The sequence below is a fragment of the Temnothorax americanus genome, unplaced genomic scaffold (genome assembly GCF_048541705.1).
Source record: "Temnothorax americanus isolate GAGA-0224 unplaced genomic scaffold, ASM4854170v1 Scaffold97, whole genome shotgun sequence".
NCBI classification, from domain to species: domain Eukaryota; kingdom Metazoa; phylum Arthropoda; class Insecta; order Hymenoptera; family Formicidae; genus Temnothorax; species Temnothorax americanus.
The window spans coordinates 1-21,246 of NW_027509820.1; the positions used below are offsets into that span (position 1 = coordinate 1).

A 21,246-nucleotide genomic window follows, 5' to 3' on the forward strand; every position below is an offset into this window, starting at 1 on the left:
CTTCGCCCCCCTGCTTCCCCCCCACCCCGCGAAAATCCGTATTTTTTATGTAACCCGATATCCTTGGTAACCCGATACCACGCCCCTCCGCCCCCGCCCCTCACCCCGCGAAATCCGATATCCTTGGTAACCCGATCCCCGCCCTCCCCCCACCGCTCACCCCCGGCGTTATCCCATGTAACCTAATACCCTGTGTACCCGATACCCCCTCCCCTCACCCCCGGCCGGGGAATCCCGATCCCCCCTCCCTCACCCCCTCACCCCCCCGCGTAATCCGATACCCCCCCCCCCCTCACCCCCCCCGGAGCTCCCGGGTGAACCCCGTAGTATAACTAGCGTTAGAAACCAATTTGTCTCGATTGATTTCAGTTATTTATAAGTTTAGTGCAAGTTGGCAATAATATAAATAATTATTAAAATGTTCTAACTTCCTAACACATTTAAAATTTCAAAACTACTCAATTAAAAATAATTTAAAAATAAACTGCATACATTTTATTTAAAATAAATGTTTCAATACTGATAATCTTTTCAATAATAATAATAATCCTTTAATAAAATAAGCATATTTACAGTCGCTTTGTCTTTGTCCGTGTGGTGATGTTGCGTGCGTAGGTGCCTGTGCGCCTTAGGTGCGTGCTCTGTTTCGTGAGTGCGACCTCGTGCGTGCGTAAAAGTTTATTTGGTCAAGCAGATGCGTGAAGTGCGTTGTGCCCCGATAGCGTGTCGTGCGAAAAGCGTGTTCTAGTGCGTTTGCTGTAGTGCTGCGTCGTGCGTGCGTGTGTGCGGCGGCTGCTGCAGTGTGTCGTGCGTGGTGCTGCCTGAGCTGTTTGAGCGTGGGGGGTGTTTTGGTGGTGGTATGCGGGTGCTGCTCTCTGGTGCGAGCGTAGTGTGTGGTGCGGGTCTGTGTTATACGTTGCGGCTCCATGCGTCGTGACGGTGTGTCTTTGGATGGTGGGGTCTCTCTCATGTCTGTTCTTGCTCTCTGTGCTGGGCCTTTGTGCGTCTCTCTTCTCTGCTTTGCGTCGTCCCTCTTCTCTGCTCTTGCTCTCTGTTGATTCTTTTCGTCTTACTCCTCTCTTTTTTAATGTGCTTTGTGGTGATATGTTGATTTTTGTAGTGCGTCGTCTTGGTTGCTCACTGGCGGCGGGGGGCGCGGGTGGCGTGTCGTGCGTGCGTGCGTGGCGCGTGCGTGGTGCGTGGTGGTGCGGCTGCGGGCGTCGGGTGCGTGCGGGCGTGGTGCGTCTGGCGTGCGGCGTGGTGCGCGCGTGCGCGGGTCGTGGTGCGTGCTGCGGCGTGCGTGTGCGTGGGCGCTGGTGCGCGTGCTGCGTGCGGGGTGGGCGGCTGCGGCGTGCTGCGTGGGCGGCGTGCGTGCGTGCGTGGTGCGTGCGCTGCGGCTGCGCTGCGTGCTGCTGCGTGCTGCGTGGTGCGTCTGCGCGGGGCGTGCGGCGGTGGTCTGGTGGCGCGTGCGTGTGGCGTGCGTGCGGCTGCGTGCGTGCGTGCGTGCGTGCGTGCGTGCGTGCGTGCGTTGCGTGCGTGCGTGCGTGCGTGCGTGCGTCGTGCGTGCGTGCGTGCGTGCGTGCGTGCGTGCGTGCGTGCGGCGTGCGTTGGGGCGTGCGTGCGTGCGTGCGTTCGTGCGTGCGTGCGTGCTGGCGTGCGTGCGTGCGTGCGTGCGTGCGTGCGTGCGTGCGTGCGTGCGTGCGTGCGTGCGTGCGTGCGTGCGTGCGTGCGTGCGTGCGTGCGTGCGTGCGTGCGTGCGTGCGTGCGTGCGTGCGTGCGTGCGTGCGTGCGTGCGTGCGTGCGTGCGTGCGTGCGTGCGTGCGTGCGTGCGTGCGTGCGTGCGTGCGTGCGTGCGTGCGTGCGTGCGTGCGTGCGTGCGTGCGTGCGTGCGTGCGTGCGTGCGTGCGTGCGTGCGTGCGTGCGTGCGTGCGTGCGTGCGTGCGTGCGTGCGTGCGTGCGTGCGTGCGTGCGTGCGTGCGTGCGTGCGTGCGTGCGTGCGTGCGTGCGTGCGTGCGTGCGTGCGTGCGTGCGTGCGTGCGTGCGTGCGTGCGTGCGTGCGTGCGTGCGTGCGTGCGTGCGTGCGTGCGTGCGTGCGTGCGTGCGTGCGTGCGTGCGTGCGTGCGTGCGTGCGTGCGTGCGTGCGTGCGTGCGTGCGTGCGTGCGTGCGTGCGTGCGTGCGTGCGTGCGTGCGTGCGTGCGTGCGTGCGTGCGTGCGTGCGTGCGTGCGTGCGTGCGTGCGTGCGTGCGTGCGTGCGTGCGTGCGTGCGTGCGTGCGTGCGTGCGTGCGTGCGTGCGTGCGTGCGTGCGTGCGTGCGTGCGTGCGTGCGTGCGTGCGTGCGTGCGTGCGTGCGTGCGTGCGTGCGTGCGTGCGTGCGTGCGTGCGTGCGTGCGTGCGTGCGTGCGTGCGTGCGTGCGTGCGTGCGTGCGTGCGTGCGTGCGTGCGTGCGTGCGTGCGTGCGTGCGTGCGTGCGTGCGTGCGTGCGTGCGTGCGTGCGTGCGTGCGTGCGTGCGTGCGTGCGTGCGTGCGTGCGTGCGTGCGTGCGTGCGTGCGTGCGTGCGTGCGTGCGTGCGTGCGTGCGTGCGTGCGTGCGTGCGTGCGTGCGTGCGTGCGTGCGTGCGTGCGTGCGTGCGTGCGTGCGTGCGTGCGTGCGTGCGTGCGTGCGTGCGTGCGTGCGTGCGTGCGTGCGTGCGTGCGTGCGTGCGTGCGTGCGTGCGTGCGTGCGTGCGTGCGTGCGTGCGTGCGTGCGTGCGTGCGTGCGTGCGTGCGTGCGTGCGTGCGTGCGTGCGTGCGTGCGTGCGTGCGTGCGTGCGTGCGTGCGTGCGTGCGTGCGTGCGTGCGTGCGTGCGTGCGTGCGTGCGTGCGTGCGTGCGTGCGTGCGTGCGTGCGTGCGTGCGTGCGTGCGTGCGTGCGTGCGTGCGTGCGTGCGTGCGTGCGTGCGTGCGTGCGTGCGTGCGTGCGTGCGTGCGTGCGTGCGTGCGTGCGTGCGTGCGTGCGTGCGTGCGTGCGTGCGTGCGTGCGTGCGTGCGTGCGTGCGTGCGTGCGTGCGTGCGTGCGTGCGTGCGTGCGTGCGTGCGTGCGTGCGTGCGTGCGTGCGTGCGTGCGTGCGTGCGTGCGTGCGTGCGTGCGTGCGTGCGTGCGTGCGTGCGTGCGTGCGTGCGTGCGTGCGTGCGTGCGTGCGTGCGTGCGTGCGTGCGTGCGTGCGTGCGTGCGTGCGTGCGTGCGTGCGTGCGTGCGTGCGTGCGTGCGTGCGTGCGTGCGTGCGTGCGTGCGTGCGTGCGTGCGTGCGTGCGTGCGTGCGTGCGTGCGTGCGTGCGTGCGTGCGTGCGTGCGTGCGTGCGTGCGTGCGTGCGTGCGTGCGTGCGTGCGTGCGTGCGTGCGTGCGTGCGTGCGTGCGTGCGTGCGTGCGTGCGTGCGTGCGTGCGTGCGTGCGTGCGTGCGTGCGTGCGTGCGTGCGTGCGTGCGTGCGTGCGTGCGTGCGTGCGTGCGTGCGTGCGTGCGTGCGTGCGTGCGTGCGTGCGTGCGTGCGTGCGTGCGTGCGTGCGTGCGTGCGTGCGTGCGTGCGTGCGTGCGTGCGTGCGTGCGTGCGTGCGTGCGTGCGTGCGTGCGTGCGTGCGTGCGTGCGTGCGTGCGTGCGTGCGTGCGTGCGTGCGTGCGTGCGTGCGTGCGTGCGTGCGTGCGTGCGTGCGTGCGTGCGTGCGTGCGTGCGTGCGTGCGTGCGTGCGTGCGTGCGTGCGTGCGTGCGTGCGTGCGTGCGTGCGTGCGTGCGTGCGTGCGTGCGTGCGTGCGTGCGTGCGTGCGTGCGTGCGTGCGTGCGTGCGTGCGTGCGTGCGTGCGTGCGTGCGTGCGTGCGTGCGTGCGTGCGTGTGTGTGTGTGTGTGTGTGTGTGTGTGTGTGTGTGTGTGTGTGTGAGATAAAGAAAACTTATTTAATATAAATTTAAAAAAAAAAATTCATAAAAAATTTTTAATGCATTTCTTACGCAATGTTTATTTGAACGCATTGTTTTGTTTTTCTGTAAACTTTTTTTATTTTTTATAATAGTAGTAAAGATCTAAAAATCTAAACGTGTCTTTCCAGAGGATCAAACAATATTTCTTATTGTTCAAGACTTTTGATCTTATACATAAGACTTATATTATCACGTATATTAATTCATTATTCCTTTTCAGTAAAAAATTATATGTAATAATATTTATATATAAATATGTCCATATATAATAATAATTACTAACAATAATTAATAATAATAATTATTATATATAATAATAATTATATAGAAATATGTCCATTTATGTTTTTTTCTCTTGTATGATCTCTGTAAATACATAAAGATAATAAGAGGAAAATTTTTTAAGTAATTAAAAGGATAACTTTTGCATTTCTTTTTTATAAAAAGTAAAGTTTGAAGGAATAAGGGGTGGGATTCCAAAAACGGTTTACCTCCAATTTCGATGAAATTTTATAAAAAGTTTTATTTTGGGTTAAGATAAAAGCCTTTAAAGGAAATTTTGGCGATTTTTTTTTCCAGATAAAGGGAGTCTGGTTGGATACGCGGTAAGAGACAGACGTGCCTCGAATGCGCTCCGCACTTGTGAAATTTCTGTGCATTTAAACTTCGTGTTTTCTTGAAAAATTTCTTATTGTGACGGTTCTCTCCGTGATTTTACGTTATGTTGCGAAAGAATTTTGCAAATTAATTGTTGGCTTTACAGAGAAATGTGTCTGACCGGGAAGAAAAGAGTAGAAGAGTATTATCATATTATAGGAACACTTTTAATATTTTATTATATACGTGCGTCTACAGAACAGTGTTAACTTAACGAGAGCGCTATGCCACGCTATGCGGACTGACATAACTGCATACTAACATAGAGAGCAGACTAACTAAAAATACAAGCGCCATCTACTGAAGAACTACGACACTAACTCGTATCTCCTTTCGCCCTGAGATCACCAATGGAACATATACATCTACATTACCCAGCTCCCAACAATGGTTTCATAGCCGCAATGGACTAGCAGCCGTGTACATCAACACTAGAATTGCGGATTATCCTGCAGTTCTGATCGCTCAAGGCCATAATTCGGTCATTGTCAAATATGGAAGTATGCATCTCGTTTCATGCTACGTCTCACCAAATGTAGACTACAACGGTTATTCGAACTTTCTAGACGAACTTTCGAACATGTGCTCAACCGTTTCAGGTTTCAGACTACTCGTTTGTGGCGACTTTAATCCCCACGCGCGCTCTTGGGGCTCAAGACAAACTAATTTTAAAGGAAATTTATTAAATGACTGGTACTACGTTTACGCGAGCGTTACTGCTGTAGTAACTTACGATATATCACTTGTTTACGCGGAGTAAGTTATCGTAAGTTACTACAAAATCCCGTTTACGCGAAGAAAAATCCCGTTTACGCGAAAAAAATTATCGTAAAGTTACTACAGAAGTAACGCTCGCGTAAACGTAGTATGGGTTTCACAAATGGATCTGCGACTAATGAATGTGGGAAGTAGACCCACATTTGCAGGTCACCAAGGTAGCTCCGTTATCGACCTCACGTGGACCTCCTCTGACATGTCTCGCGGTGTTCGTGATTGGTCAGTTCGCGAGGACATTACGTCCCTATCGGACCACCTCGACATTACTTTCTCCGTCACTGACTCGACAAGTAGGCCCTATGTACGCCCGCACTCCGAACGTTGGAATTACAAGAAGATGGACGTTGACTTTTACAGGGCTTCAATTGAATGGACATGCGCCGTTACTCCTAGTGATGAGAAATCCATGATAAATTTGATACCAGATCGTTGGATACATCGCTGCATTACCGATGCCTGTAAAGCTGCCGTTTCTCGTCTTCGACCACGTGGACGGGGTCCCCACGCGTATTGGTGGAGCGCGGATATCGCTTCGCTTCGAGCTGTGGCTAATAGAACCAGGCGAGCGTGGATTCGTGGTCGTCCTGGGGATACTCCAGAGATCTCGGAGCGGAAAAAAACGACGTATGTTCTCGCCGATCAGAAGCTAAAGCGAGAAATTCGTAGGGCCAAATCGAAGGCGTGGCAGGAACTAATCGCCACACTCGACGACGACCCCTGGGGTCTGCCTTATAAGATCGTCATGAACAGGATTCAAAAATCAACACTCGGCCTTACCGTCACTCTCGAACCTAGCATTTTGAGTAATTTGCTAAATAATGTCTTTCCACATACCCCGGGGGCCGGCCCCCGGTCGAATGCGCGAGGCATTTCCCCTCTTCCTCCAAAACAAAAAAAAAAGGTCGTAACACAAAATCGCGCTTCTTACTACGGTGAGAAATCGATTCAACTCACGACAGTTTCGTTAATATTAACAGTAAAGAACTCAAATTACAACACAATACTAATATGGCATAAAAGCACATAACAGAATAATTGCGAGCAAGTGCCTTCATTTCTTCTATTTTTTTTGACATATGCGGCGTAAAACCCCGCGCGGCGTAAATACCGGAGTTACCCTAAGCGAAAAAATGTACAAATTTGTAATTTTTACATTTTTTTTTATTATATTGGCAATTTTTTCTAATTTTATTATATTCTTTTCTACCCCTATTTCATATATAATTCTTTAAAATGTAGTTGATTAGTTCTTGAATTACATACGTTAAAATTTGCTAGGAATACGTATACGTAGAAGCATAATAAAGCTGGGCCTAATCAACCAAATCTTAAAGTATTATATATGAAACAGGGGTAGAAAAGACTGAAGAATATAATGGAATTAGAAAAGTTGCCAATAATTGATATTAAATTGCCAAAATTGAAAGTGGTTAAGACCTGAGAATAATTATTTGCTTATAATATAATATTGTTTGGCTTCCTTATTTAGCTTTTTGAGACTTTTGAAACTTTTAAGAGAAAATGGGACTATATAAGCTATCTAATGACGTATTAATCATTACTCTACAATTATTAGAGTTTCGAAGATATAAACGTTTAAAGTGTGGCATGTTTTCGTTGCATCTGTGCTCCCAATGTTACCCCCTACTTACTGTCGACAACGACGTAATTCTACGTCAAAAATTTTTTACCAGTTATGTCCCGTACAGCACATGATATCATTTGAATTTTCTGCACTCGTACTGTAAATATACGTATCGTATATAATATACTCTGAATATTTCCGAATATTACTCCTAATATCTCTAGTAATATATTATTTCTCATAAATTCTTAATACGTACTTGTAATATTTCGCAGTAGTATATATTATTTTTCAAAAATTTTCTTATACCACTCAGAATTTACAGAGTATGTCATTTTGACGCAAAAAAATATCTTGAAAAATATGAAAGATAGAAATATTTCAGACAAAAGTTATATGATCTAAAGAAGGACACATGATTCCGACGTGAGTCTTGTTGCACATGACATCATTTTCAAGAAACTTTAAAGGCGACTAATTTCTTAAATAAAACTAGAATTTTTTTTTTAAATAAATGTTGTAGATCTTGTCGAGTGTTTTCAAAACACTATAATAAAGCTCTCTTTCGTTAAGAATTTCCAGAGATATTTGAAATTTTGTTATAATATTTTTAATATAAAATATGAATATAAATATCTCGTAAAGTATTCACTTTTTGATAACTTTACCTTCATACTTTTATACATAGAATAATAAAAGAAATTAATTGTCGTATTAAAAAAAACCAGAAAAAATTATTTTAAAAAATTTGATTGCATTTTATAGACGCATTTAATTTTGCAAAAGTGCAAATGTAATAATTAATATTATTATTATTATTCTTTTCATTATTCTACGTATAAGGGAATAAAGGTAAAGTCATAGAAAAGTGAATACTTCACGAGATATTTTATATTTTATATTTAACAATATTATATAATAAAATTTTAAATATCAGGAAATTCTTAACAAAAAAGGGTTTTATTATAGTGTTTTGAAAACGTCTGAACGAGATGTACAACTTTTATTTCAAGGAAAAAATCAAGTTTCATTTAAGAATGTAGTCGCCTTTCTTAAAAACAACGACATCTACGACATAATAAGTCATATCGGAATTATATGTTCCCCTTTAGATAACTTTTGCCCGAAACATTTTTCTGTATCTTCCATATTTTTCGAGATATTTACCTGCGTCGATTAAAATGACTCACCCAATAGAAACTCAATTTGACTTAATCTACCATCACGCTAGTAACACGCGCTGCCGCCACGCGGCTACCGCGTGCCGTACTTTTTCGTAATCAAAAATTCTCACGCGTTCAATATAATTAAGAGGCGAGGCGCTGCGAGATGCAGATGCAGATAAAAATGCTTAAACCTTGATATTGTTTGCTGTGGATCAGCTTATAAGTCTCCTTAAGTGATCCTTAAGTGATCTCACGTAGCACAGTGCAGAAAAAAGGCAACGAACATAATTTTATTAATTTAATCTAACATAATAAGTATATATACCGTGCACATTCTATCCTTTATTCTATATTAGTACTTGTGGTATTCTGCGAAATATTCTCAGTATATACTACGAACTGGAAAAAGGCGGACATAGAAATCTTCTCAATATGTTCGCAAAAAATATGTAGCGTAGGTATCTCGAATGTTTTGAGAATATAGGTACGCAATATACTGCTGCGATATCCTTCAAATATTCTCAGTATCTACATGTGCTGTATGGGTTAACATAATAAATTTTCAAAATAATACATATGTATCAAAAAGACATAAAGAATTAATCGATAATTCAACATAAACTCCAAAAATGTACAGAATATATATAGCGTTATACACGAACCAACAAGAATGAAATAATTCGCAATGATTCGCGTTCTTTCAGCTTTTTATTGCCAAGTTATAATTTAAGAAATATTCTTTCACACAACATGAATTTTATACGAAATATAAATCACGAAATATAAATTGCACATAACCTGGTATGAAATTAAAATGAATACCTCGACGCGTTTTCAGGAATGTATCCGGTGAGAATGATGCTGGATGTCGCTTTTAACGGTTGCAGCCGAATCGGTTTGTGGATATTCTGAAACGAGCACAATATATCAGTGTTTGACGAGTTTGATAGTTTTCGGACAGATCGTATGTATGTTAGTATGTTACATAAATGCTCGTCAACGTTTGTATGTGAATCATTAGTGTGAAATTTGAGACAATCGTTCGAAAGTTTTGAATCACCACCTGCAGTCGACTAACGATATCACAACCACGGCAGTTTCTCGATAGCCGTTGCGCCTATTATATGAGGAGGAGTGCAAATTTCGTCAATGCAAGCATAACAATGCTAATTGTGGGTGTTTTCCAGCAAGAGACACTGTGTAACACTGACTACGTTTACGTTTGCACGGCCCGATTTACGCCGAAATTATAACATCAACATGGAATGTTCCAACAGTGACACAGCATTACACAGATCGACACAACAAAAATCTAAGTTTCAGCGTGTAAAGCATATAGTGCTATTATTTCAAAAAATTGTTAACATTTAATAACCGTGCTTACTGTTAAATATGAGCTACTACAATACAAAAATTAAAAAAAAAAATTTTGTTCAAAAAGTCCAATTTACTTTATATAATTTATTTAGAGGTTACAAGACTCTGATAGAAGTAAAAATTATATGCAAAATTTGGGGAGTAAAAAGTAAATTAATAGGAGTATAAATTTTTTGTTATATATGTATTATTATTGTGGCGGTCAACTGTCCGCCACGAACGCGCGACGGTGCGCGCGCGTCGCGAGCAGCGGCACGGTATCGATCGGCCGGGCAGTTCAACGCGCGCCCGCTACGCGGCGCATCGCCGGCCGATTCTCTTGAACTCGAAAACCCGAGTTAGCGTTGACTTCTCGTTGTCAGCGCTTTGCGCTGACCTTCGCATCAGCGCTTTCGGTCGTCCTAAAGTTGAACGCTCCTGGTTTCGATGTCGGTTTGCATCGGAAGATCGATTGTGTTGCTAAGTACAAAAACTCGCTGTTGCTAAGTACACTAATTAATCATTATAACGTTGTGCGCTCACAACATCCCTTCCCCCGCGGAAAAAAACTTAGGTATACGAAGTTTTTCGTTATTTATTTTTGCGTGTTTTTTTCCTGAGAGGTTACAATCTAATTTTCTTATATGCTAATATGTACGGTGTGCTTTCACCCTTTAAATTCTTAATGGTTTCTTTTTCTCTTTATTATATAAATGATTACAATTATAAAGCCCCTTGCACAATGCCAGGCAACAAGCAATAGGAACAAGAAGTAACAAAAAATCGTTAATTACAACCTAAGAAATTCGAATACTATGATTGATTGGCAACAGGCAATAGGCACAGAATTTCCAACATGACGGAAACTGTGTGTCTATTGCCTGTGTTATTATTTATTTTGCATTTATACATGATTTCTGATTTCTATTCCCTGTTCTTATTGCCTGTTGCCTGCCATTGTGCAAGGAGCTTTATGCTTACTACGGCTAGAATTATGGTCGCGGAACCTACGGGATATACAATATTCTTGTTTGCAAAAACGCTTGGTTGGTTATTTTCCACTTTTTTTTTAATTTTATCTAAACTTAAACTTAATTTTATTAATTCTGAAGGATCTCTGATTACCGGTTCTAACTTTATTTCTTTTTCGGATTCTAATTTGTTGTTTATAGTTATACTTTTTTGTATGGTATTTGTTACATTGAATTCTGGTAAATACATTTGTACATATTTAGTATAAATTCGGTTTTTAGTTTCTAAAGTTATATCTGGTGTAGTTAATTTACAATTATCGCGCAATGTTATTTTTCCGGTTTTTTCTATTTTAATTTTATTTCCTGGAAGTTCATTACATAATAATATAATAATTTTATTTTAATCCTTGCCTTGCAGCTTAGGATGACTTCCGTCAACCCTTACATAAATTTACAAACGCATAACATAATTTACATTCATACAACTTTCTCATTTACATATATATATATTATATATCACTTAGATCATCTCCTAACTCCAAAACTAATTCAACATTCTAGCTGTCCTTAAATTACCCTTCCTACTCTTCTCCCTCCATCCCCTCCCTTTTTTCCACCTCTTTTCTAACTTTTTCTATCCATTTCATTACTTCTAGTCTTTTTCCTTCCTCTCCTAAAAATTCTTTTAACTATATCTCGCTTTTTGTCGCTTCACATTCTTTTAATATATGTTCTATGTTTTTCTCTTCTTTTTGGCATATTCTGCATCTTCTATCCTCTTCCTCTCTCCAATGTTCGCTGCCTTTCACCTCACTCCCGCATCTGTATCTGGCTATCAACATTCTATCCTTTTTCTTCTTCTTTCCTATTAAATACTTTGGTAACTCCTCTGTTAAAATCTCTTTATAGATACTATTGTATCTTGACTCGTTTATCTTTATTTGTCTCTCCTCCTTCTCCTTTTCCTCTATTCTCTTTACGAGATTCTCCGCCGCCTCCCGGTCCCCTGCCTCCATTTCTCTCCTCAGCTACTCCTTCTCCATTCCTGCCCTCTCTATCAGTTCTCTTCTCTTTTTTTCCCAATTACTTTCTTCTTTCCTTGGTCTGCTCCTCTCTAGATCCTTTATACATGCTTGAACTATTTTCTTCTCTGACTGTTTATCCTTCTCCTCATTGCCCTTATTTTGCTCACAACTCTCCTTATTGCCCTTATTTTTATCTCCTTTATCTTGACTTCTTCTGATATTATATAATTCGGGGTTCTTCTATCCAATTCTAAAATCCATTTAACATACTTTCTTTTTATTACATCTAATCTGCTTTCGTATAGCCACCCCCATATTTCAGCTCCGTATAATGCCACGCTTTCTACCAGTATAATAGCCACGCTTTCTACCAGTGCCTCGAACATTTTCATTTTTCTTCTAAAATCTTCTTGGAAGTTCATTACAGTAAATTATTATTTCTGATATTTTTGAAATAGAATATAACTATGTTTGAAGTTCGGCTAATGTATACGTCCCGATAGGATCGTGGGCTAGTATTGGTGTTAAGGATACAAGAATTCGAAATTATTCAAACAGTTTAGTTAATGTATTTATCGCGCAGTATATTTTGCAGAAAATTATCAAAGCATTAGATAAATCATTAAATATGTAATATTCCAATAAATCATAAAGAACAATTTTTCAATATCATAAATCACATAACGGATAAAACACATGAATCAGACATAATATAAATCGAAGTTCATAAGAGGATTAATGGCCAATTCACTTTACTTAATATGAATTTCCTCAGGAGCGTTGTTTGTTTCAATTTGGTTATTGAAAGAAAGATTATATTAGATTTTAATTAAGAACGTAGAATCTTCTTCAAAACATTGAATTGTTTCAAGTGTTAAGTGAGTTCCTGAATGTCGCAACAAAGTTGAAGTGACCATTAATGAAAACAAAGTAAAACACCATAAATGCAATTACAAGTGCAAATAAGTAAAATACATGTTTAGGTATAAATACTGGAATAATGCGTGATTTTGATTTTACATTTATTCCATTTCGGATGGACAGTAGCAGAAATTAATGAATAACTAATTTTAGATTGTTAGATAATTCACAAGTGAATTCGATAATTTTATCAAGATATAATTGTCGCAAATATTATCGAATATTAAGAAAGGAAATGTACTTGAATCAAAAAAACGCATAAATCCATTAATGAATAATGTTATATATAACGCCTTAAAACCATATCAAACATTGCAACGTAGCAACATCGTATTCGCCATAATAATGAATTGAACAGTATCACTAGAAATATACTTGTTAAGTTTTATAATAAACCGCTCGCATTACGGTCGCAATATATTAACTTGAAAGAAGAGAAATCTTATTGAATATGGTAGAATCGTTATTGAATTATTGAGTTAACGCAATGTAATACAGAACGAAAGTAATATTTACAGAAGATAAAGCCGTTACGGATAAAAGACACCGTAAATTTACGCTACTGATATAAGCCATATTCGAGTTACGTTACTGATAGAAGACACATTCGATTTACGTTACTCATAGAAGATACAGTACATTAACGCGTGGTTGCAACCATAGAAAAATTTGAGTACTCAAAAGCAAGAGAAAAACTCTTCTCGTCCGGCCTCACCGATAATATTGCAAAGGCTCGGAGATGAGATCGAAATGCCCGACAATTTCAAGGGCTCACATTTCGTGATCTCCATCCAGAATGAATAATAAAAGCTCTCAAAATGTTCTGTAATCAAGGATCGTCATTCAGCTAATGAACTTTAGCCACTAAAAGTGATCACCGATTCTATTGACTCAGAACAACGAGAGTTACCTTTGTCGGGACTTCCACTTCTTGTGGAAGTATTCTCCGTACTGGAGGACTGCGAATCTTTGTTTCATGAAGCGGATAATAAATATTTATGGCCTCTGAATTGCCGTCGTCTTTTGGCTTGGCTGCAATGGCGGACATCTTTCCCTTGCAATATGAACGGTGGATGCCTCTCCTTTCCATTCGTATCGTGTACGTAGACGTAGGCTGAATCTAGTCTCTATATAAGCTTCCTCTTGATTAATCGAATACCGAGCACAACTACGAGACGGTATATCAAATCAGTGAATCTGATTACGCAATGAGATTTAATCAACAGAGCAAAATTACGCGTGACTTGTCGCTTCAAGAAGCCGATCCGCAATGGACGCGCTCTTGCTCGCGAACAACCTCGCTTCCGTAAAGAAGCCGAAAGTCGGGTGGCGCTACATTGCCGCATGGTCGCATGGTTGCGCCGGTGCGCGCGCGCAACGCCTTCTACTCAAGGTACTAAGAGCCAATTTCACCAACCACAGTTAGCTTAACCGACGGTTAAAGTTAGCAGGATTGACCAATAGAAAGCAGGGTGGATTCATTTCTAATGGTCAATTCTGCTAACTTTAACCATCGGTTAAGCTAACTGTGGTTGGTGAAATTGGCCCTAAGGGCCCGCATCGGTCCCGCTAGAGCTTTTCACGGACTCGATTGGTGACTCTGAAATTCTAACAGATGGCAGTACACCACTGTCCCTATATCGATAACGCGGTATTTTGAACAGCTAATGTTATCCAAAATGTTACATTTGTGAAGATGTGACGTTGTCTACGGTTTTCTATGTATCTAGACACTTTTACAAAAAGTTGCACCTTGCTTGGTGCATTCGCAGTTATAAAATACATAGGAAAATTTTGATCGCATATAAATTTGGTATTTTCTCGCGTACATTTATTTAAATCGCTTTTTTTAAATATTATATAATTATGATTTTCTCAATTAATTTCTAATAGGGTTTATGAAGGTTCTAGAAATGTAAATACATTATGGTCGTTGTGTATATTGGTACGGGTATAATTTTTATAATTTCGTATACCGGATAAGCTACTATAGGAAACGCGAGAATAGTATAAATTTGAAATGTGAATTGTCGTTTGAATTGTCGTAATACGCGTTTACGTCTACATATTTTTGGATAGTGTTCCAATTTTCTGTCTGAATTTTAAATGGGAAGTCCTCTGGTTAAGTGTGAGGTTGCTTCTTTTAATTCTACAATTATATTTTTTATTGGAAGTACGCGTGTAAGTAAAATGTTATTTTTTGTATATGTTAAATAGTCTGTAATATCGTTTATGTCTGTCGTAAGGTCAGTTAGGATAGCGGTTATCATTAGTAATTGTTCATCTATTTCCTCTCGGTGTATAAATTGGTCTTACAATTTCCTTGTAACGTTAGCCAGCAAATTTTTGTTATGTGAAAACGTTTGTTCTAATTTTTCTATATGGCCTATTGTGGAGTTGATGATCTTCAGTTGGTTCTTCGCTGCGTGCTGTAGCGTTTGTTGCTAATTATTCAGTATTTGTATTTACTCGTTTATTATTTTTGCATCTTTAGCATCCCTGGTGCCAAATAAAGTTTTACTTATTTGACCGATGACATCGATTAAGCTTCGTTTATTTACGGGTAATTTGTAAATTATTTGTAGATGTTCCAAGGCGTGTGTCATTCTATCATTTTCTCTTTTAGTAATTCGGACAGCAATCTGACATGTATTTTTTATATCTCCCATGGCATAATTGCAAAGTTTTTCGGTGTGACCTAGATATCTTTGTAGCTGTTGATGTCTAATGTTTAATGCGGTTACGTCTATGCGTATCGCTAATTTCCACGTTGCTTCCTTTAGTTTCATGGTTCCGATTTTCTCGAAGTAAATTCCAGGTTCGTCGCTAAACGGTGTCACCTCGTACGGTGTGGTATCGGTTCAGGTGTTATTTCTCCTGCGAAGTGTAGGATGATAATAGGTATCCTGTAATAAGAATACTTTCTTGGAATTTTTTATTTTATCTTTTCTTTTGCTGACAGCGGCTGTCAGCGAATCGCTACTCTCGTAATTTCTTTGACGAGTTCTGGCTTCAGTCTACTTCTATCCATCAAGCAAAGTGAAATTTTTTTTTGCCAATTCTGTTACGGTATGCCCAGTGCGTCCAAAGTACTCAACCTCGAGTTTAAAGCTCCTGGATGGTCACCGCGGCCATTTTGAATTCTTACTATCGAGGCGAGAAAAACACCCAATTTTGTCGTGCATGCCATTTTCAAATAAAAAGACATTTCAATAAAACACCACTATAGATCGTTTCAGAACACTTCCGAAATTGACCGAAAACTATCCTTTTTCCTCGACAATAAACAAACAGCCATAAAACAAAGCCTAAACATACGGGAAAACAGCCGTTTAACGACTATCAAAAAGAAGTAAAAACGTTCCTTCCGCATGCAAATCTTCCCAGGTAGTAAGATGACGTCTAAAGACGTCTTAATAACGTTAGAGGACGTTAGAGGACGTCATTAAGACGGAATTAATACGTCATTTGACATCACTCTGCTACCTGGGTTACTTTTCGGTCAATTTTACGATTTTTACGAATACGTTAAACGTTAGAGCACAAGTACAGAGTGAATAATAAAGAAATAGCATACACACGACAAAATAGGTTGTCAACATGTTACAAAGGACAGAATTCTCCATTGGAGAAAGTTCTTATTTCTGCCGCAACGGTACGTCGCCACCGTCAACGCAGAGTTCTCGGCTCAGGGACCAGGAGCCTTAAGTTTGGCGAGGAGTTCGCGAAAATAGAGGAGTTGCCTCGTCTATGAGAGGAGGATGAGGATGCTCCGGGATACTGGGATTGGTACGAGTATTTTTTGCACCGGCTGGGACGGCGCATTCGTGATTTCCAAAGGGCCTTTCGACGACAGGGAATCAGTGGCGGGCACGGTGCTTCTAGGCCCTAGTAAGGTAGGGTTGTTTTATCTATTTTTGTTTCTAATTTTCGATAAAAGCCTTTAGTCTGTTCGCGTGTACGCGTAACATTTTTCGTTTTTTTTTAATTGTATAATTTACGTTATTAATTTTTTCCATTACTATGGAAAATCCACTGCCAAGTCGATAGACTAATGTAGGTAAGGGAAGTCGGCAAATTGGATCCGTAACTTCGGAATAAGGATTGACTATGAGGAGCGGGGCGTGTCGGGCTTGGTCGGGAAGCGGGTTTGACTGACGTGCCGGGCTTGGGCGAGGTGAACCGATCGGCGTTCTCGCGCCGGTCCCGGGGATCCGAGCTCGGTCCCGTGCCTTGGCCTCCCGCGGATCTTCCTTGCTGCGAGGCTTCCGTGGCCGGATTTCTCGTCCAGTCCTATTCACTGCGATTCTAACTTCTTTCATCTTCCTCGCCGAACCATTTCATCAAATAATAATACTTAATCCCCTGCTTTATATATTTCTATATTTGCTTTTTTATCATACTGTCGGTTTGCTTTAATTTTTTCTTGCTCGATGTGTTCTCTCGCTATTTCGTTTGTTGCGCGTATCTTTTCTCGAAATTCTTGCGCGTAATTATCGTAGGTATACGTAAGTTTTGGAGGTTTCGTTAACGCTATCGGTAATATAGCTTGGTGACCGTAAACTAACTCGAACGGTGTAAAACCTGTCGTGGTGTGGGGAGTTGTATTATATGTAAACATCGCGTAGGGCAGCATTCATCCCAATTTGTTTAATCTTCATTTATATAGTGTCTCAAATATTCGGCTAATGTGCGATGCAATCGCTCCAATGCTCCGTTACTTTCTGGATGATATATAAGCTGTCGTTTGTATCTTTTCAATTTTTAATAATTTACATACGTTTTTGAACATTTCACTAGTAAAATTCGTGCCCTGATCCGTGAGTACTTTCTCCAGTATTCCGTGTTCTAACACGATTTTAATAACAAAAACTTTCGCGACTGTGGCTGCTTCTTGATTTTCAACGATAAATTGCTCTACTAAATTTCGTCAAGCTATCTTGGAATGTCAAAATATATTTATTTCTGCTATTTGCAATAATTAGTGGTCCTACAATGTCAAGGGCGCATTATTCGAATGGTCTTTGTGGAGTATCCGTAATTGATAAAGGCATTTTCGTTTTTCTGCTCAGTTTATATTTTTTTAACAGTATTCGCATTTATTTATATTGTTGCGCCCGTGCTATCCTCGTGTCGCGCGTATATGCGAGTCGCCCGTCATTTGATGTCGCGTCGCGAACCGTCCTTAGTGACGGATGCTTGTTTACTAATATTGATTGCGTGATGCTCTATTATCTATTGATTTTCCTGTTATACCAGATGTTCAGATTTACTCTGGGACGCGTCTTGTTCGGACGTGTCGTCCCGAGCTCCTCTATTATACCGGGAGTCGTAATAAAGAGCTACTGATCTTCTAAACGAGTCATCTTATTTGTGCGAGAGTGTCGTGACACGCGCCGCGAGCGTGAAAGTGAGTGATTGTGCGGCGAACGCGCGGTCGAGCGCAACATTTTGGGGGCTCGTCCGGGATCGAACGGATTGATCGGACGAGCGAGGATCGGACGAGCGAGGATCGGACGAGCGAGGATACGACGGCCATGCCCAGCACCAGGAAGCGGCTGAGGAAAGCGACTCCGCAGTCGGGCGCTACGGAGACGTCAGCGGAAATTGTGACTCTCCAGGCCGTCATAGGAGAGATTCGTTTGATGCGCGAGGAACACGCACGTAGAGAGCGCGACTATGCGGAGACGTTCCGCCGCCAGGAGGAGGAGCTCTGCCGTCTCCGCGGGATTATCTCCAACAACACTCAGCTAAGTCACTCTTATAATAGAGTAACTGGGGACTCGGGGACGCGAGTCGCGAGCGGCGCGGGGGCGCGGGTCATACGCGGAAGTGTCGCGATCTCGAACGGCGCGGAAGCGCAAGACGCGCACGCGAGTGAGGGGGACGCGATCCCGAGCGGCGCGGGGACGCGAGACGCGTACGCGAGCGAAAGGGGCGCGATCCCGAGCGCCGTGGTAGCGCGAGTCGCGCATGCGGGGGATAGAGACTTGAACTCGAGCGGCGTGGGAACGCGAATACACGCGAGTGATAGTGTCGCGGTCGCGAGTGCCGACCTGGGGTATAAACTAAAACCCGACACGTACGACGGAACGACCCCGTTACAGGAATATTTCTCGCAATTGAGTTTGATTGCGCGTGCGAACCATTGGGATGACGCCACAAAAACGATCGCGTTGGCTTCGAGTCTGAGGGGAAAGGCACGCTCGGTTTTGGAAACGGTTCAAGATGTCGAGCGGTTAGATTTCGCGGAACTTAAAACAAAACTTGAGTTGCGCTTCGGGGAGGGACGACAATCACAGAATTATTACGTCGTGTTTACGAGCCGTAAACAAAAATTCGGGGAGGATTTGGCGACATTCGGATCCGAAATTGACAAACTTTCACGCCTGGCGTACCCCGAGTGCCCATATGAGCTTCGCGATAAAATCGCTTGTGCGCAATTCATTACGGCAGTTTCCGATAATTTTATTCGGCGAGCGCTTCAAATGGAGGGAATAACCTCCTTAATTCTGGCCGTTGAAAGGGCTAAAGCGCTCAAAGTTATCCAGGGGGATAATTCGGAGAGATACAGGGAGAATTTAAACAAGAATTTTGTGAAAAAGGGAGATGGAAATTTGGTGAAGAATGAGGAACGCGATGTCGGAGGGAAGACTGAGGAAAGGAATAAGGAGGGAAAGGGCCCGAAAGGGAATTGGCGAGGCAGCAAATTTGGCGCCGGCCGGGGGAGTGTTGGACGTGCGGAAAAACCGGGCATTTCCGGTCAGAATGCCCTGAGGGAAACGCGATTTAGTTGAGCTTTGTAGGGTGGGCTCAACTTTTGTGGAAAATTCCCCGAAAGTCGGTACTGTTCATTTTGAACATTTTGATTCTAACATTAAGAAAGATTTCTATTATAAAGTTTTTGAAATAAATGATTAATAAATATTCTGAGGAAATGGGTTCTGGTTTTTCTTTAATGTTTTAATGTTTGGTTTTCCGTTACTGCGTTTAATGTTCTTTTCCTAGAGGGAGTCAGTGGTGCTCGAAGAGGGGACCTTGGCAGAACATCGGCCGAAGACTCCTCGAAGGAAGTTTTTTTTAAGAAGACTGCCTCGCCCACGGTTTTTGAGCGTGGTTTTCCCGTGGGACGTTGAGCAAATGCTGAGGCAGAGACTCGGGGTGTCTGAAAAGACGTTGGGTCCACGCGAGTTTCCCCCCCTTGTCTGAAGATTTGGGTCGGCGTCGTGGGAAGCCGACAGCGAGGGATACGCCGGGGAGCGGAGCAGAAGTCGACTTCGGACCGTGGAGGGGGAGCCTGGCCAGCTCGCCCCAAAAGAGGTTCGGGAGGAGACTGGCGTGCGGCTACCGGGGGCCAGGAGAAGCAGAGCCCGGTAACTTGGAGCAGCAGCTCGAGGAGGGCAAGGACTGTTTCGGCGCCCTGGGGCGCACAAAAGAAGCTACCGTTGACTACCCTCCCGGATTGTCTGGGGCGACAATCTTGGAAAAAGGGGGGTAGTGTTGCGCCCGTGCTATCCTCGTGTCGCGCGTATATGCGAGTCGCCCGTCATTTGATGTCGCGTCGCGAACCGTCCTTAGTGACGGATGCTTGTTTACTAACATTGATTGCGTGATGCTCTATTATCTATTGATTTTCCTGTTATACCAGATGTTCAGATTTACTCTGGGACGCGTCTCGTTCGGACGTGTCGTCCCGAGCTCCTCTATTATACCGGGAGTCGTAATAAAGAGCTACTGATCTTCTAAACGAGTCATCTTATTTGTGCGAGAGTGTCGTGACACGCGCCGCGAGTGTGAAAGTGAGTGATTGTGCGGCGAACGCGCGGTCGAGCGCAACAATATAATCTTGGACATCCTTAGTAAGTTCATTCCAATTGTGAGTTAATTGGATTCGATTAAAATTCTTGTGAGTCCCTGGTGTCCTCCCATAGGTAAGTCGTGATATTCGTGTAATATTTGCAATTTATCTTCTTCCGAGTATTCTCTCGGCATTTCTTCTTGATGAACGTTATTTACTTGTGAGTCCTCCACTATCGGGTTTCGATTCAATGCGTCAGCGTTCACATTCATTTTTTCTGTCTTGTGGACAATCTCATAATCGTATTTTTCCAGCTTAAGTCTCCATCTAATTAATCTCGAGCCGGGGTCTTTTACGTTAAATAACCATATTAATGGTCTATGATCAGTAATTATTTTAAATTTCGTTCCATACACATAAAGTCGGAAATGTTTTACGGCTCATACGATGGCTAATAATTTTTTTTTCCGTTGTATTATAACTTTGCTCCGCCTTGTTTAATACTCTACTGGCGCATGCTATCGGCCTGTTTTGTCCTGTACTGGCCCTTGTGATAACACGGCTCCGGTTGCATAGTCGGATGCGTCTGTAGTTAATAAAAACTCTTGACTAAAATCTGGGTAATTTAATATAAGTGCAGTAGTTGGTTTTTCCTTTAAGAGGTCATGCCTAGTTAGAAAAGTCGAAAAAAATCGATTTTTAGGTTTTTGCATATTCTAGAAGTACGCCATTTCAAAAATGTTTTCTGAAAATTTCATATCAATCAAACAAAAATTGACAAAGTTATGCGAATTTGAACATACTGCTCCGAGAACAGATAGCGCGCGGCAGCAAGCAGCGCGCAGCAGCTGCGCGCTCAAGGTCGGCCCTACTTCGATTTTGCTGTATTTTGCTTTAATTTTCACGTGTTTGCTTCATTTTTCACGATGAATTCAAATGAAAAAGTCACACGAATCAAAAGAGCACTGCTAGGAGCGCGCAAATCAAGGTCAAAAAAGCGAAAACAATCTTTCAAGACAGCGGAAATAAACGAAGTA

The 21,246-nt window shown here is 44.1% G+C and overlaps 1 protein-coding gene and 1 pseudogene across 3 annotated transcripts; one reads left to right on the forward strand and one right to left on the reverse strand.

The window, feature by feature from the left end:
* Positions 1 to 9,050: 9,050 nt before the first annotated feature.
* LOC143908505 (uncharacterized) lies at positions 9,051 to 20,260 on the forward strand. Of its 2 annotated transcripts, XM_077426190.1 has the most exons (3): positions 9,051 to 10,065; positions 17,671 to 19,255; positions 19,420 to 20,260. In XM_077426190.1, the coding sequence occupies exon 2, from the start codon at positions 17,949 to 17,951 to the stop codon at positions 19,206 to 19,208; it is 1,260 nt and encodes a 419-aa protein (XP_077282316.1). In that variant the 5' UTR covers positions 9,051 to 10,065; positions 17,671 to 17,948; the 3' UTR covers positions 19,209 to 19,255; positions 19,420 to 20,260. The 2 variants fall into 2 exon arrangements, with proteins under 2 accessions (XP_077282316.1, XP_077282315.1); XM_077426189.1 differs by having other exon boundaries at positions 17,671 to 20,260.
* Positions 10,077 to 16,301, reverse strand: LOC143908506 (uncharacterized; annotated as a pseudogene). Its single transcript, XR_013260167.1, has 2 exons — positions 13,322 to 16,301; positions 10,077 to 13,234 (listed from the first exon to the last, which is right to left on the reverse strand). The product of XR_013260167.1 is annotated as an uncharacterized LOC143908506 (transcript).
* Positions 20,261 to 21,246: the final 986 nt, after the last annotated feature.